Source organism: Microcaecilia unicolor, chromosome 6 (genome assembly GCF_901765095.1).
Source record: "Microcaecilia unicolor chromosome 6, aMicUni1.1, whole genome shotgun sequence".
Taxonomy (NCBI): Eukaryota; Metazoa; Chordata; class Amphibia; order Gymnophiona; family Siphonopidae; genus Microcaecilia; species Microcaecilia unicolor.
In genome coordinates this window covers 142,808,848-142,827,332 of record NC_044036.1, presented here as the reverse complement: position 1 = coordinate 142,827,332, position 18,485 = coordinate 142,808,848, and the positions used below count along the sequence as shown (strand labels likewise).

The following is an 18,485-nucleotide window of genomic DNA, read 5'->3' as shown; positions in this document are numbered from 1 at the left end:
TGGAGGGTTAAGTGACTTGCTCAAGATCACAAGGAGCAGCAGTGGGATTTGAACTGGCCACCTCTGGATTGCAAGACCGGTGCTCTAACCACTAGGCCACTCAGGCCACTCCTCCACTCCATCTACAATGGAAGATGCAACTAATTAGCTAGTCACGTTCACAAGGATTAGCATTGGATGCATTTAGAGGCCCTTTTACAAAGATGCGTCAGGGCCTACACGCGTCCAGCATGTGCCGCATCAGCATTACTGCTTGGCTACCGCAAGCCCCAGGCGGTAAATCCGAATTTAGCACGCGCTGAAAACACATAGTAGAAAATATTTTCTACCGCGGGGCACCTACCCAACGTTAAATGGCTGTTGGCACGTGCTGCATGCTTACCACCTGGGTAGCATGTGAGACCTTACTGCTAGGTCAATGGGTGGTGGTAAGGTCTCCGGTCAAAAATGGATGCGCTTTGGTTTCAATTTTAGCACAGAACCATTTTCTGGCCATTTAAAAAAGGCCATTTTTCCTAGACACAGTAAAAAATGACCCAGCGCGTGCCCAAAAGACGCACACGCACTACCACAGGCCACTTAGTAAAAGCACACTTTAGTGCAACAGACCTTGCTAATTGACACACGACTCTTTTCTGTCTCCATGTGCAATTTTCCTTAAGTTAGTCCACTTGTCTTCTATGTAAGCTTCTTTTACTCTGTTATCTGCCTATCCACCTTATAACTGAAAGAGAAAAACGCCTAGATTTCGACCCAAATCGGGAGATAGACGTTTATCTCACAAAAACAAATAAATCGGTATAATGGAAAGCCGATTTTGGACGTTTTCAACTGCACTCCATCACGGAAGCGTACAAAGTTGACGGGGGCGTGTTGGAGGCGTGGTGAAGGTGGAACTGGGGCGTGGTTATCGGCCGAGGAGAGATGGGCGCCTTTCGCCGATAATGGGAAAAAAGTATGCATTTGTAGCTAGAATTTAGGGCACTTTTCCTGGACCCTGTTTTTTCACGAATAAGGCCCCAAAAAGTGCCCTAAATGACCAGATTACCACCAGAGGGAATCGGGGATGACCTCCCCTGACTCCCCCAGTGGTCACTAACCCCCTCCCACCACAAAACATGATGTTTCACAACTTTTTATTTTCACCCTCAAATGTCATACCCACCTCCCTGGCAGCAGTATGCAGGTCCCTGGAGCAGTTGTTAGGGGGTGCAGTGGACTTCAGGCAGGTGGACCCAGGCCCATCCCCCCCACCTGTTACAATTGTGCTGCTTAATGCTTATTAGTCGTCCAACCCCCCAAACCCACTGTACCCACATGTAGGTGCCCCCCTTCACCCCTTAGGGCTATAGTAATGGTGTAGACTTGTGGGCAGTGGGTTTTGAGGGGGATTTGGGGGGCTCAACACACAAGGGAAGGGTGCTATGCACCTGGGAGCTCTTTTACCTTTTTTTTTGTTTTTGTAAAAGTGCCCCCTAGGGTGCCCGGTTGGTGTCCTGGCATGTGAGGGGGACCAGTGCACTACGAATCCTGGCCCCTCCCACGAACAAATGCCTTGGATTTATTCGTTTTTGAGCTGGGCGCTTTCATTTTCCATTATCGCTGAAAAACAAAAACGGCCAGCTCACAAATTGTCGAATAAAACATGGACGTCTATTTTTTGAGAAAATACGGTTCGGTCCGCCCCTTCACGGACCCGTTCTCGGAGATAAACGCCCATGGAGATAGACGTTTTCGTTCAATTATGCCCCTCCACATGTCCCACCTCTGTGTATCCCCTGTGCTGTATATTTAACATGTTAACATTGTAAGTAGCATACTCTGTTACAGTGTGTACTCTGATATTTTAATGCTTTTTACTGCTTTAATCACTTATTACCTATGTCCAGGTTATTTTTCCTGTACACTGCCTTGGGTACATTTCTTCAAAAAGGCAGTAAATGAATGCTAATAAATAAATAAATAAATGAATGAATAAATAAATATTCAGCATCCACAGAAGCCTTCCTCACACAACAATGCATGCAGAGCAGGACTAGAACATTTCCCCATAGAAATCACCATGCAAAACAAAATGTCTCAGTAACAGGCATATTGTGAAGTAATACAAAACCCTACATAAATAACTGGGGACCAATAGAACAAATCTACCATTCCAAAATAGTAACAACAAGGACCAACTAAGAAAAGGCAGCACTATAAATATTGTAATGCATCCTAGAACACCAATGCTCCTATTGGGAAAACTGAACAAGCTGGATTACTATAGATCCCTATACTGCCACTTGATGCTAGCAGAATATCTGGCCTTGGTCACACATGCAGAAAACAGAAAACACAAATGGGTAGACCAAACATTTTTGTTTTCTTTTCCTGTGTCAAATGCTACATTGTTTGTTTTGTTTTGGTTAGTCTTCATTTTTGTTTCTGGGCCAATGTCATTAAAAGTGTGCAATATTTGCAAAGAGGGTGCACCCTTTCTTGATAGTGTGCACATGGGTGCACTAACTCATACATGCATGATGGTTCACGCATGCACACACTATTGGGAGAGTGTGCATTCTTTCCTTGAGAATGCACTTATCTGCAAATAATGTGCGCTATTATCAACAAACCAAAAAAATGATGTAGGATGTCATGGGATATGTCATTAATATTTCCTATGTTGTTGCAAACAACGGCCCATTTCTAACAGATAGACTGTCTCCAGATTCAGGAGAAGTTAGAAATATATAGACAAAATATAAACTAAAACCTCAAGAAGGCACAATCTGCATGCAATAACATCAGAAAAACAGAAAGAGATGCACAATATAATGATAGCAGATGTCAGTTCTCAAATCTGACATATTCCAATCATTAGGTTGAAAATATAATTATTTTTGTACATTTTGTTGACTGGTGATTATAGTTTTCTAATTGTGATGGTTCCATTTTCTGGTTTCTGCTTTCCTCTTTGTCTTCTCTTCTTTGTTTCCAGGACTTCCTGTCAATTTGTCATTTCTTTTCTCTCTTCCTGTCTTCTTCACTTCCCTTTATCTAGCAATCCTCTATTTCCCCCCCCCCCTTGCATCCTTTTCCTGCGCTACCTCTGATGCTGCTGCCCCATCCTCTTGTGCAGCATGGGTCATTGAAGCTCATGCACGCTCAGTGTCCTGCCCCCTCTTATGCCCCCTCCGACATTGAGTGTGTGCGCATGGGCTCCAAGGCCCCACGCTATCATTTTCTTTTACTTCTGGTGTTTCTCAGTGCTGTTCAGGAATCTGGAAAGCAAACTCAGGCAGCTGCAGTAGGGGTGTTGTGGGGGCAGTTACTCTAAAAACTTGTCTGAGGTGGCTGCCTCACTCCGCCTAATGATAGAGCTGCCCTCGATCTCAACATCTTTTGATTCTTAAGCAAAGTTCTAAAGAACAGATTTTATGAAAACCAGGCCTGGATCTCATTTGCACAGTGACATGGAGCTAATAACTTTCATCTGTTTCCCCACATACCCAGTGAGGTTTTTTTTAGTGACTCTCTTTTTCATTGTCCATTTTTCCATTTCCTTTCTCTATTTTGCCACCTCACAGCATGTGAAGATCTGATAGCTGATTCTTGGGTTGGTTGGCACATCTTCTGAGAACACTGAAGTCAGTGGCTCCTTATCAGGCTGGTTTCAGGAAGTTGTGTTAGACCTGAGCTTCGCACAGCAGCGCATGAGCCTCATCTGGCTTTCCTGTCAGCATCTGTCTTATCACTTTTGTAGTACCATTAAACATACACGAGCAGCACAGTGCAGATACACCTAAAAGAACATCTCCATACACAGAGACGGGACAAATAAGAGATTTCAGGAAACCTAGGGCTACGTATTCAGAATGACTTGGCAGGAGAGGCTTCTGCTCAGTTATATTGCGGTGAGCAGGCCATCCATGCACTTAACTGCACAGTACCACAGAAAATCCAGTTAACGCCAGGCTGGTCCAAGGGAAGAGTCAGGGCAGCACTGGGATTTACCTGGTTAGCAGAGATTTTCTGTCTGCTAACCAACTAAATGTCTGGCTAAAGTAAGAACAGCAAGAAAGGCTATCCCAGCTTAATCCAGGTGCTTACCCTGCTACCCTGAATAACTGTGCACCGACTGACTCATAAGGTCTGTGTCACAGGCTTCAAGTGACCTGAAGAGACTGGTGCAGAGATTCTCCGTGGATCTTTTCACAACCATCAGAACTTATCTGGGCTGGCACCCAGATCATTTACGGCAGCTGCCAGTGACACAGATATGCAAAGCCACTGCCCAGATTAGACTTAGCAGTGAATATCAATGTCAAATTCAGCCAGCAACGGTCAAATTCAGTGGCATAGCCATGGGTGGGCACAGACCCAACCACTTTGAATTCAGGCCACCCAGCAGTGATATGGCTGGCGGGGATCCCCAAGCTCCACCTTCTGAAGACTTTCCTTTCCTTCCCCCCCAGCGATCGGGGTCTCTTAACTGCATGTACCAAGCCCCCGCTACCTTTTAAATCCTTCTCTTCCAGCAGTGAGCAGGGAACTCATATCTACTGCTTGTGCTGGAACCGAGCTTTCCCTCTGATGCAACTTCCTGTTCTCAGGATCATGAAGTTGTGTCAGAGGGAAAGCTCAGGGCTGGTGTGAGCAGTGGGTGTGAGTTGCTGCTCACTGCCTGTGAAGAAGAGAGGGATTTAAAAGGTACTGAGGGCTTGGGGGGGGAGGGAAGGAAGAGATACCAGGTAGGGGACGGAGGTTTCATGCTCACCCATTTTCGGCCAAAATTGTGTGTCTGGCTACGCCTTTGCAGTCAATATCTTTGAAAATGCTGACTGCTGCTGGCTGAATATTGGGGGGGGGGGGGGGGGGAAGGGGAGGGATTAGACAGAGAAAATGTGATTAAATTCAATAATAGTATGGTCAAAGACAGCTATGGTTTTAGATCTAATTAATCTATTCTAGAATCTACATCATTTAATCATCAACACAAGTTATGTTCTTCTCAGCAATCAGAAAGTTGAATGTTTGCACTGCAAGATTCCTAGAGGAGTGATGGAAAGATATAAAGAACCTGCAACCAGGCATATGTAAAGCTATGAATACACAAAGAAGATGAAAGATGAGGGATTTAAGAATGGAGCCAGGATTAGAATAAATAAGATATAAATTCCCAGCTCTCCAGCCCTTCCTGTGCACTCATGAGCAGCCTGGAACTTGTCTGCTGCAAATGTCTAAAATCAACAGCTTCAGCTAATCACCTACCTATCTTTAACTAGAACAAATCTCCTCCCCACACTTGAACTAAAATCTTGTGTGTAGTATACAGCACAGAGTGTAAAACAGATATAAATGATTGTCTTTGGAAGCCTTTGGTCAAGTCTCTAGCAGCCATGGACAATTTATGGGCATCTCTGGTTTGTGGGGTGCGGGTGGGGGAATTCTCCCATGGGTACCCGTAGACTGCCTTTGAGGATGCATAGTACTCTGAACTAGATCAGGGCTGCCGGGGGGGGGGGGGGGGTAAGATTCCCCCGGGGCCAGCCTCCAAGGGGGGCCCTGATGCCAGGATCTGTCTCTCTCTTGCTCCTGACGGCACCCGAGTGATCGCGTCCCGACAGGAGCAGGAGAGAGAAAACTCTGGCACCAAGCCCCCCTTAGAGGCTTCAGAGGAGCAGACACAGGGCTTCGGGGCCTCTGGTTCGTCTGGCAGGGGTCCCTAAGCCCCGCCAGCAGAAGCCTCCCTGCAGTGCTGTTCTCTGCTGCAACGCCTGCCTTACGGCTGCTTTTCCCCTCACATTGCGCATACTTGCATGTATATATGACCCACTAAGCAAAAAGGTACCAAAAGACTTATTTATTCCACTAAACCAGAACCTGCAGGATAGCTCATTCTATGAGACGTACAGTGACATCCTGAGAGGAGACTACCTTACTGTCTCCGGCGGATATTTGCAAGGCAGCGATGTGGTCGACAATGCATACCTTGGCCAAGCACTACAGGATGGACATTATAGTACGCTCGGAAGCCAGATTAGGGGCTTTGGTCCTCAGGGCAGTGGCACCAAGATACCCACCCACTATAGTCATTGCTTTTGAACATCCCACAAGTTCTGGAAAAGTGGGCAGTTTCATAATAGAAGGAGAACTTAGGTCTTACCTGATCATTTTCTTTCCATTAGTCCTTCCTACTATTCCAGAGGCCCTGATATACATGTGGCACTCAAGGACCGGGGTTGCCTATCCCTGTTATAGAATACCTGCATTTGCACAACTAACTGCCATGAGTTGGGCACCAGCCTTTTTTTCAGGCGTAAATACACTTACCCAATGTTAGGCCAAAGGGTCAGATTCTATATATGGTGCTTAAAAAATCAAGTTTTATTAAAGATTTACTATCCCGCCTATCAGGCAAATGTCTAGGCAGTTTCCACTCTAAAAGCAGTGCGGAAAACATTTCCACCTAAGCAAGTTCTGTAAGCGGCGCCTAGATTTAGGCGTAGTATATAGAATACGCTTAGTCAATGTCCTAATGCATAAAACTACATGCATCCATTTACACCAATGAAAACATGACGTCAATCCCAGCAGGTAGATTTAGGCACAGAGGCCATATTCTATAGCAACGTGGGTAAATTTTGGAACGCCCACGAAATGCCCATTTCCTCACCCTTAACCACACCCATTTTTGCCTGCCTGCATTAAAATTTAGGTGTAATGCTTTACAGATTACGCTTAGGGAGTTGTGCACGTAAATTCTAATTATTGCAAATTAGTGCTCATCGTGTTGTGTTGTTAACAACACTGATTGGCTTGTTAAAGCCAATTAAGTTATACGTGTTGTTATAGAATACATTTGGATTTCAGTGCGGAACGCTAGGCGTGCTATATAGAATCCAGGGCAAAAAAGCACGCTGTTAGTATTCTACAGTGGGGGAAATAAGTATTTCATCCCTTGCTGATTTTGTAAGTTTGCCCACTGACAAAGACATGAGCAGCCCATAATTGAAGGGTAGGTTATTGGTAACAGTGAGAGATAGCACATCACAAATTAAATCCGGAAAATCACATTGTGGAAAGTATATGAATTTATTTGCATTCTGCAGAGGGAAATAAGTATTTAATCCCTCTGGCAAACAAGACCTAATACTTGGTGGCAAAACCCTTGTTGGCAAGCACAGCGGTCAGACGTCTTCTGTAGTTGATGATGAGGTTTGCACACATGTCAGGAGGAATTTTGGTCCACTCCTCTTTGCAGATCATCTCTAAATCATTAAGAGTTCTGGGCTGTCGCTTGGCAACTCGCAGCTTCAGCTCCCTCCATAAGTTTTCAATGGGATTAAGGTCTGGTGACTGGCTAGGCCACTCCATGACCCTAATGTGCTTCTTCCTGAGCCACTCCTTTGTTGCCTTGGCTGTATGTTTTGGGTCATTGTCGTGCTGGAAGACCCAGCCACGACCCATTTTTAAGGCCCTGGCGGAGGGAAGGAGGTTGTCACTCAGAATTGTACGGTACATGGCCCCATCCATTCTCCCATTGATGCGGTGAAGTAGTCCTGTGCCCTTAGCAGAGAAACACCCCCAAAACATAACATTTCCACCTCCATGCTTGACAGTGGGGACGGTGTTCTTTGGGTCATAGGCAGCATTTCTCTTCCTCCAAACACGGCGAGTTGAGTTCATGCCAAAGAGCTCAATTTTTGTCTCATCTGACCACAGCACCTTCTCCCAATCACTCTCGGCATCATCCAGGTGTTCACTGGCAAACTTCAGACGGGCCGTCACATGTGCCTTCCGGAGCAGGGGGACCTTGCGGGCACTGCAGGATTGCAATCCGTTATGTCGTAATGTGTTATCAATGGTTTTCGTGGTGACAGTGGTCCCAGCTGCCTTGAGATCATTGACAAGTTCCCCCCTTGTAGTTGTAGGCTGATTTCTAACCTTCCTCATGATCAAGGATACCCCACGAGGTGAGATTTTGCGTGGAGCCCCAGATCTTTGTCGATTGACAGTCATTTTGTACTTCTTCCATTTTCTTACTATGGCACCAACAGTTGTCTCCTTCTCGCCCAGCGTCTTACTGATGGTTTTGTAGCCCATTCCAGCCTTGTGCAGGTGTATGATCTTGTCCCTGACATCCTTAGACAGCTCCTTGCTCTTGGCCATTTTGTAGAGGTTAGAGTCTGACTGATTCACTGAGTCTGTGGACAGGTGTCTTTCATACAGGTGACCATTGCCGACAGCTGTCTGTCATGCAGGTAACGAGTTGATTTGGAGCATCTACCTGGTCTGTAGGGGCCAGATCTCTTACTGGTTGGTGGGGGATCAAATACTTATTTCCCTCTGCAGAATGCAAATAAATTCATATACTTTCCACAATGTGATTTTCCGGATTTAATTTGTGATGTGCTATCTCTCACTGTTACCAATAACCTACCCTTCAATTATGGGCTGCTCATGTCTTTGTCAGTGGGCAAACTTACAAAATCAGCAAGGGATCAAATACTTATTTCCCCCACTGTATAAACGACTCTCTGAGAAGAATGCCCTTTACAGAATTCTAGCTTTGCCAGGATAATCCTTGCGCCTAACTTTGGAAGCCATGTATTGAATCTAGGCCTTTGTGAATTAATCTCTAGTTTTATACCCTCATATCCCTGATGGAACTCTAATTACTGCCCTAAGGGTTCAATTATTGGGCAGACAATCTTGTTGGGTACTTATTTCTTACTACGAAATCTTCTGTTTTCATGCCAGATGGCAATTTTAGATTTAATTAATTGCCTTTTCCAAATCCAAGCTCAAAGTGAGTTACAATCAATTACCAAAGTTAATTCCCTCTCAAAGCAGATTTACAATCTATGTATATTCCTGGGACAATGAAGGGTTTAGTGACACCTGAGATTTCAAGGGGCATCAGAGGGATTTCAGTTCTCAGTCCACGATTCTAACCACGAGACCACTCCTACGCAGTGCTTTTCATAAATGGCAAATATTAAGCAGGAAATAAAAGATAATAACAATATATAAGGTGATACTTTTTATTGGATTAAGTTATATACAAAATCAGCATATAACATTTTTATTGGCCTTTATTTCCACACCTTCAAGTTACCTTGTGACACCTGTGCTACTTTTTTCTAAAAGTAGGACTAAACTGAAATGTTTCTAGTGCAGACGGAAAGTTTTTGTTTCATGTTTCCTGTGCCATTTCTGGGAATGTTTGTTTTGTTTGGGTTCCCCCCCCCCCCCCCCCATGATGTCATCAATGGAGCAAAGTTGTTAGAAGTGTTTGTGCTTTCGAAAAGAACAGTGCACTCATTCAAGAGTGTGTGATAATCACAAAGGAGTCAGTTCTCAAATGGTTGATGAAATTTCGGCAGCCGGATAATACATGCTAAGCACAATGTGTGGAACTGCTGTCATAGAATAGTCATGTGAGTTCACAGTTCTGCACCAAACTTTAGGTGTGAACACTTATGAATAAGTTAGTCCTTTACACCCCTTTGAGACCTCTAAGGTCCTCTCAAGGATCATCACTATCTGTACCCTCATCAAAAGAATTTATACGGTGCCTTCTCAGGAGTAGCCGCCACACTCTGGAATTTACTCCCAGAGGGGCTACGTTTAACTCAAGTCTACCTCTACTTCGGAAAGCAGGTGGAAGCCTGGCTCTTTGCTCAAGCCTTTAATACGTAGGATGACTGACTATAGACTCATTCTGCACCTGGACTAGCCTGCTACATACACTGTAACTTAGATCAGTTCCTTATCTCTTGCTTAACTATACAAAGAGCTTGCCTTGAGTTTAGCCAACCATCAAATTATCCCAACTGACTCTATACCACCCATCTTGTTCCCATCATATATCTGTTCTTGGTCCCTCAGCTATATGGTAAGCTGTATTGTAGAAATGCTCCAGCATCATATCTATGTTAGTTGAATGTTCTAATGCTTATTAGGTGTTTATTAGGTGTATCATTAGTATTATGCTAACATTGTATTATATCTCTGGTATTTGAATTCTGGTGCTGTTAAATGTGTATATTTTTGATACTGTTTCATGGTAGTTCTACTATTAGGTTTCAATTTACTGTTTTCAAGTTTACCTCATTCATTGTATTTAGTTTATTCTTGGTTGTTTTACAATTGTTATGCTGTTAACAAAATTGTAAGTTTTATGTTAAACTGTACCTGCTGTACACCGCCTTGGGTGAATCTCTTCATAAAGCCGGTTAATAAATCCCAATAAATAAATGTCAACCAAATGGCTGGTATAAACTGTAGGCAGTTAGGTGCAGAACTACTAGTGCTCTATACCCAACGCATTTAACTCCTAGCCACGCCCCTGACCTACCCATGCCCCTCCCTGGTCCTTGTCTCCTTGCAGTTGTGCGCTATGGAAATTGTGCACCAGTTTATTCACTAGTGACCAAGGTCAGTTATGCATCTCTGCCAGTTAGAGCCTATTCTTACCAATTACCACTAATAATTGACAATTATTGATTGTTAAAGCCTATTAGTATCTAATCAAACTATTAAGCATATAACAGACCTTATTCCTTATATTGTATGTGCAACTTTGTACATTAACCCCCTAATTCACACCAATAATTGGCTTTTTAACAAGCCAATTACTGGCACTAATTAGACTCAATATTTAGGCATGTACATTTAAGCTCAGGATCCACACCTAAATTTTACATGCGAGTCGGAAAAGGGGGCCTGAAAATGGGAGGGCCAAGGGTGGATCAGGGTGTGATTTATAGTTATGTGAGTAATTATAGAATAAGGTGACTCTGCATCTAAATTTAGGCGATCCCCGGGCTTTAGCACTTTTCTATAAACTGTGCCTAATTTTAGGTTTGGTTTATAGGATATTGCTATGCTCGTTTTTCGGCGCCATTTATAGAATCTCCCCTAAGTGCAAAGTTGGGCATCCAACTTTATAGACTTTGGGGGAAAGAGTGTGCACTCTTTCCAGCAGTGCATGGATGTGCATTATTCACACTTGGGTGATGGTTTGCACATGCATGCACTATCAGAAAAGAGTACACACTCTTTGGGCCAGATTCTATATATGGAGCTGAAAACCCCCCACACTTAATGCTATACTATAAACCTTGTCTAAAGTTAGGTGCAGTTTATAGAAAATGCATAGCGGCCATCCCCATGACTAAAATTTAGGCGTAACCATTTACGTCAACTAAAACCTGGTGTAAATACCCACGTCTTATTAAGTCACCCATTGGGCATATTCTGTAACAGTACATGTAAATTTCAGGAATGCCTATGCCCTGCCCATGGCCACACCCTCTTTTGAGATCTGTGCATTAGAATTTATGCACACCACTTTATAGAATATGCTTAGTTGCACGCATAATTCTAATTAGTGACAATTAGTACTGATAATTGGTTGTTAGTGGCCAATTATTGGCAATGATGAGCTTTATAAACAATTAAGTTACACATGCAAATCAGTTATTCGCAACTGTGCACCATAAATAGAATTCGGGGGATTGTGAATAGTGTGCAGTCTTTCAAAAGGGTGCATAGCATTGATGGTACCAGGGGCGTAGCCAAACTTCAGTGGGAAAGGGCTCCAGAGCCCAGGTGAGGGGGCACATTTCAGCCCCCCCCCCAGCACCGCCAACCCCCCCTGCCATTGCCGGCTGACCCCCCCCATTGCCGGCTGCCCCCCCCACCGACCCTCTCAACCCTCCTCCCGCCACCAACCCTTCCTGCCGCCGCCGTCGTCGCCTACCTTTGCTGGCGAGGGACCCCAATCCCCGCCAGCCGAGGTCCTCTTGCTTCCCACGCAAGGCTTCGTCCTGTTTTTGACGTGCAGGACGTCAGACTCACTGAAACAGAATGAAGCCTTGATCTGCAGGATGTCAGAAACAGAACGAAGACTTCCGCGGGAAGCAAGAGGACCTCGGCTGGCGGGGGTTGGGGTCCCCCGCCAGCAAAGGTAGCCCACGGCGATGGCGGGGGAGGGTTGTCAGCGGGGGGGGGGGGGTCGAGAGGGTCGTCAGCAGGGGGTCCAGGACACATTTTGTGTGTGGGGGGGTGGGGAGGTTTTGCTCATTTTCATTTGCCAATAACATAAAACAATATGGAAGTTGTCCTCAACACATCCTATGTTCATGTGCACATCTCTAGCAGCCAATGTCTTCGACCTTTTCGCTTGGCGGAAGGATTTGCAGCACGGCCTTTGCAGTGGACTGATGATTGCATTTGTGTTTGCAGTATGGTAGGACAGAGGTGATTGACAACACGCTGAACCCAGATTTTGTTCGCAAGTTTGTCTTGGATTACTTCTTTGAAGAGAAGCAGAATCTACGCTTTGATGTGTGAGTAGATGTTGCATTGGTCTTTGCATGGTTTCCACTTTCCATCTCACAACAAGTATTTGTCTGTTTTGCACTCTGGGTTTGTTCTGAAAATAGTCTGGAGCTTTGGTAGCATGGTGATCTTCAGCCCATTTCATTACTGAAGAAAGTCTCATTGCTCTGTTGCTCTTCAGTGGAATATTTAAAGAGATGTATACCATCAGGGTTGGTAAAATGGGGTCGACAGGATATCCCTAAAATAATGTGCTCTAAAGGTATTAGCAATGAAGAGCCATCTGTTAGAAGAATGTCATTGTTACCATTATTAAATAAAACAATACCAGCTCATATTAATATTTAGAATAATGGGAATGAGAGCAGGGAATATTCAACTATGTAGATCGGAAGGGTCAAATTGGTCTTTCTCCAAGTTACTGGGGGGGGGGGCGCGTGAGTGTGGAGGAGGGCGGTGCAAGTGTGGGAGGCAGTACAGCTGTGACTCCCAATGGCACTGCCCTGGAGCCCTGCAGAGCAGTGGCGTAGGAAGGGGGGGGCGGTGGGGCGGTCCGCCCGGGGTACACGCCGCTGGGGGGGGGGTGTCGGCTCCGCTAGTTCACTGCTCTCTCTGCCCCAGAACAGGTTACTTCCTGTTCCGGGGCAGAGAAAGCAGGGAGCCAGCGGAGCCGACGCATCTCCCAGCGACGTGCACTCAGGGCGGAGCGGCCCTCCCGCCCGTTCTCTTTGGTAAGAATGCACTCGGGGGGGGGGGGGGGAGTGCGTGCGCCGAGGGGGGGGTGTGCTGTGCTGCACCCGGGGGGGGGGTGTGCAGCGGCAAACCGCCCCGGGTGTCAGCCGTCCTCGCTACAGCACTGCTGCAGAGCTTACCTGTCCCTCTAGTGAAACAGCACCCCCCACTGGTAGGACTAGAGGTGGAGGACTCCTCTCAGCTTAGAGGGAACAGTGCTGCCCCTGTTTATGCCCCTTTGCATTTATGCACTAACTTTCAGGTTCTATATAGATCATCCAAATTTGGGTGTGGATCACAGATCCACATGCAATCTAATTAGTTAATGAGCTTTGAATAATAGATAATTGGTGTTAATTGCCGCTAATTTTTTTGTTACATTTGCACCTCGAACTTTCCCACTCGTGGCAGGCTCAATGCGGCTTACATGGGGCAATGGAGGGTTAAGTGACTTGCCCAGAGTCACAAGGAGCTGGGAATCGAACTCAGTTCCTCAGTTCCCCAGGATCAAAGTCCACCACCCTAACCACTAGGCCACTCCTCCACACATAATTTGGGATTATGTGTGGATCTGCCCTTCACCCTATTCTATATAATGTACTCTTAAATGTTACAGTGTTCAACTCAAAAGGGAGTGTGGCCATGGAATGGGAATGGGTGGGTCAGTGGTAACATATATAACATAGTAGGTGACAGCAGAAAAAGACCTGTATGGTCCATCCAGTCTGCCCAACAAGATAAACTCTTATGTGCTACTTTATATGTATACCTGACCTTGAATTGTATCTACCATTTTCAGGGCACAGTCCGTAGAAGTCTGCTCAGTACTAGCCCTGCCTCCCAACCACTGGTGCTGCCACCCAATCTCCGCTAAGCTTCCGAGGATCCTTTCCTACTGAACAGGATTCCTTTATGTTTATCCCACATATTTTTGAATTCCGTTACCATTTTCATCTCCATCACCTCCCTCGGGAGAGCATTCCAAGTATCCACCACTCTTTCCGTGAAAAAATACTTCCTGACATTAGTCCTGAGTCTGCCCCCCTTCAATCTCATTTCATGTCCTCTAGTTCTACCTCCTTCCCGTCTCCAGAACAGGTTCGTTTGCAGATTAATACCTTCCCAGAAATTAGACACAATGTTATAGACTAGGGTCATTAACGCACCCAACTGCCATTAGTTTCACATCAGCATTTACACTAGGTTTCAGGAGGCATAAGTGCCGCACCCAAAGTTAGGCATAAGATCTGTGCTAAGCTGGTATTTTGGAAAGGGTACCCCTTGCAGAATCGTTGTTTAGCGCAGACCTTCCTGGCACCTAACAATGGACATCATTTATCGAATTCCACTCCAAGCAATTTTGGTGCATGTTACAGAATTAACACCTAGCACTTAACACATCTAATTGCCAATTAGTGAATTAATCATGTGCATTAATGCTATTATTCCATAACTTGCGCATACAATTGATGCCCCATCTTTCGGCGCCAATTTATAAAATCACCTTTTTTTTTCTTGAGTGAGAAGCACAAAATTTGGGTCTAATGCAGATTATGCAGAGGGTAATAGAACTGGAGTTTATGGGGAGACATGATATGGGGGGAAAGGCAATGGCTTAACATGAGAGTAGCAGCCTGCAAGTTTCTTTTTGTGCAGTCTTCATTTGAGATATCTCTATATATAAAACGCACCTCCAACATTCTAATGAAGCCTCACTCTCCCAACGTTCTAAAAGTGAAGTGGCTAAGATCGATTCTGCGCAATGAGTGGTGAAGTGGCTAAGATCGATTTTGCTCCATGAGTGTCTGCCCCGCCCACGCATCACAACGTGATGACGTCGAGGGCGGAGCAATGACACTCACCCAATCGCATCGCTCACCCAAAACGTCCTTCTTTACGAGCCCGGCAACAAGCAGGCAGAAACCAATCAGCGCTCGCCATGCAAATAAGGCAGCCCGGCGGGCGGCCCGTTCTTACAGCGATGGGCAGGGGCCCGCCAGCGCTGCTCGCGCACCCACTGGAAAAAGACACGACCTGTCAAGCATGAGCCACCACCCTCTTTCAGTCTCACACATGTATACCAGCCAGGCAGAAACAATGTTGTCCAGCACAGCAGCAGCCGAAGGGTTCGTGCGGTTCGTAGGGTTTGTGCTACACTTTCCGATTGGCTCTGACTTCCTCCTGACACTCCCTGGCCCGCCCTCCCCTCCACGTTCCAGCCCCACCCTTGGACCCGCAGCACGCTCTCTCCCTCCCCCCCGGGCACCCTCCTGTCCCAACTTGCTGGCACCGCTGGACATCACACTGCCCTCAGCCCTCCATCACTCACCCTCCTCCCCGATGTTCACAGTTGCTCGCGCTCGTCATCCAGCCACGCCAACAGCAGAACGACAACGTGGACAGCACCTCACACGTTTCCTTTGTTTTGAGTGTATGGGAATGACGGCTGCACGGCACAGGGGAAACAGAGATTACCCTAATTGCCTTCCTGGCTTACACTGGACTACATAGGTTTACTTTGAGTGTATGGCAATGAAAAAATGGTGCTGTCTCAAGCCCCGACTGCAGCTTCTTCACAGAATATTATAGGACAACTTAAAGCTGTACGAGATTTGACTATGAAACACTATCATGTTACTTCTGTTCTGAAATCGGATATGGCTGCACTTTCCTTACCAGTAAATGATTTCAATGACAGACTTACTCAAGTACAGGAGACAGTACAACGAACCCACACACCAACTTTCACACACTCTCTATCACTTGAACACACACACACACACACACACAATCTATCTGTGTGACACACATCACCTTTCAATCTCACACATACAGACACAAACACCCCCCCCCCCCCTCTAAACCCCAGCAAAATACACTGAAACACACATACACTGATACAGAACATGGAGAGATGCACAATCACTCACTCTCTCTCTTTATATATATCACCCCTGCAACAATAACCACCCTCAAAGCCCCCCTCCACTTCCTCCCACTTTGCCACCATGGCACACCCCCCAACCCACCCCCACCCCCTTCCCCCCTATCATTGTCAGACACACACACAATAACACAAACACTCGCCCCCAACCTCCCAGCCCACCCCACCCTCTCTCACAGGGCCGTGCCAAGGGTCTCTGGCGCCCCCCTGCAGACTACCAGTTGGCGCCCCCCCCACCGCACCTGCCTGGCTCCAAGGCAGCGATTCCCCTCTCTCCCCTGCCCTCCCGCTCCCATGTAGGAACTGCCCGCCCTCTTCTCCCCCCCAAGATCCCGTTCCTTTTTTTTTTCTTTTAAATTTACCTTCCTCCGGCAGAGCAGCGTCAGTGAAGGAGACGGCGCTCCCAGTCCCGACGTCTCTAGCCTTCCCTTGTTCGCTGCTCACTACCCCGCCCTCTTCTGACGTTAAGGATGACGTCAGAAGAAGGCGGGGCAGTGAGCAGCGAACAAGGGAAGGCTAGAGACGTCGGGACTGGGAGCGCCGCCTCCTTCACTGACGCTGCGCTGCCGGAGGAAGGTAAATTTAAAAGAAAAAAAAAAGGAAGGGATCTTGGGGGGAGAAGAGGGCGGGCAGTTCCTACATGGGAGCGGGAGGGCAGGGTAAGCACGCAGCGGCTGCTCCCCCCAGAGGATAGCGCCCCCCTGCGGCACTTACCCCGCTTACCGCATCGGCACGGCCCTGCTCTCTCACTTACACACACACATACACGAACTCTCTCTGTGACACACACACAGACACACTCTATCACACACACAATCTATCTCTGTGGGCAAAATTCACAATGGAGAAGCTAGACAAGAGCAAAATCATTTGGTGGAGTGTGATAATGTATGTGATTTCCAAGCATGGCTTTTGCAGGATACTGTATGTACCTGTTGTATACTGCCTTGGGTGAATCTCTCATGAAGGCGGTTAATAAACCCCAATAAAATAAAATGCAATCAAATATCTCGGACCCCAGTACTGCATTTTAAGGAGTCTATAGTATCCCCTGGATTCTATTTATGGCATCCAAGATGTGCACCCAACTAATTGGCTAATGAGTCAATTATTGCCAAGAATTGTGTGCTAATTGTCACTAATTGGCAGCCATTTGAATTTGCATACACATTGTACTACATGCTATTCTATAACAATGAGCGCCCAAATTCAATAGCGCATTACCCAAAAGTGGGTGTGGCCATGGGAGGAGCATGGAACACCGGGGATGTGCACCCAAATTGGGTGCCGGGAATTACACCTGGTTTCAACAGGTTCACATCCTGGAGCCTATATTTGGGCAACGAAATTGGCACTCAACGCTGTTCTGTAATGGGAGGCTCATCTTTGCGCGCTCATTATACAATAGCATTTCAGCGCCAACTGTTGAGCGCCATTTACTGAATCTTGCCTATATGGGGTAGTTTTGTGAGTTTCACTCAGGCAGGAAGGTGCTGAAATACTTTGCTAGGCACTTTAGTTACCATGAATCATGTTTGTGACTCATGGAGTGGAATTTTCGAATGGGGACGACCATCTCTAAGGGCGCCCAACTCTATGGACGGTGCCGCAAAGGGGCGGGGCAATGCATATTATCGAAACAAGATGGACGTCCATCTTTCATTTCGATAATACGGTGAGGGATACACAAATCTTGACTTTAGAGATGGTCGTCCTCGGTTTTCGGCGATAATGGAAACCAAAGACGTCTATCTCAAAAACGTCCAAATCCAAGCCCTTTGGTCATGGGAGGAGCCAGCATTTGAAGTGCAATGGTCCCCCTCACATGTCAGGACACCAACCGGGCACCCTAGGGGGCACTGCAGTGGACTTCAGAAATTGCTCCCAGGTGCATAGCTCCCTTATCTTCGGTGCTGAGCCCCCCTAAACCCCCTGCCCCCAGGTCCATCTGCCTGAAGTACACTGCACCCACTACAACTGCTCCAGGGACCTGTATACTGCTGCGATGGACCTGAGTATGGCATCTGAGGCTGGCATAGAGGCTGGCAAAAAAGTATTTTTAAACTTGTTTTTTTATGGTGGGAGGGGGTTAGTGACCACTGGGGGAGTAAGGGGAGGTCATCCCCAATTCCCTCCAGTGGTCATCTGGTCAGTTGAGGCACCTTTTTGAGGCTTGGTTGTGAAAAAAATATGGACCAAGTAAAGTCGACCAAGTGCTCGTCAGGGATGCACTTCTTTTTTCTATTATCAGCAGAGGACGACCATCTCCTAATCATGCCCCAGTCCCGCCTTTGCTGCCCTGCCGACATGCCCCCGTGAACTTTGGTCGTCCCCGCGATGGAAAGCAGTCGAAGGTGTCAAAAAATTGGCTTTCGATTATGCCGATTTGGACGACCTTGCGAGAAGAATGCCCATCTCCCGATTTATGTTGAAAGATGGGAGTCCTTCTCTTTCGAAAATAAGCGTGATAGTGATT

At 46.4% G+C, this 18,485-nt stretch overlaps 1 protein-coding gene across 1 annotated transcript in view; it reads left to right on the top strand.

The window, feature by feature from the left end:
• The window catches only part of CPNE9 (copine family member 9), a 180,818-nt gene that overhangs the window by 27,546 nt on the left and 134,787 nt on the right, over positions 1-18,485 (top strand). The window contains exon 4 of the mRNA XM_030206386.1: positions 12,238-12,341. Coding sequence (XP_030062246.1) covers positions 12,238-12,341 — 104 coding nt within the window. The remainder of the gene's footprint in view (positions 1-12,237; positions 12,342-18,485) is intronic.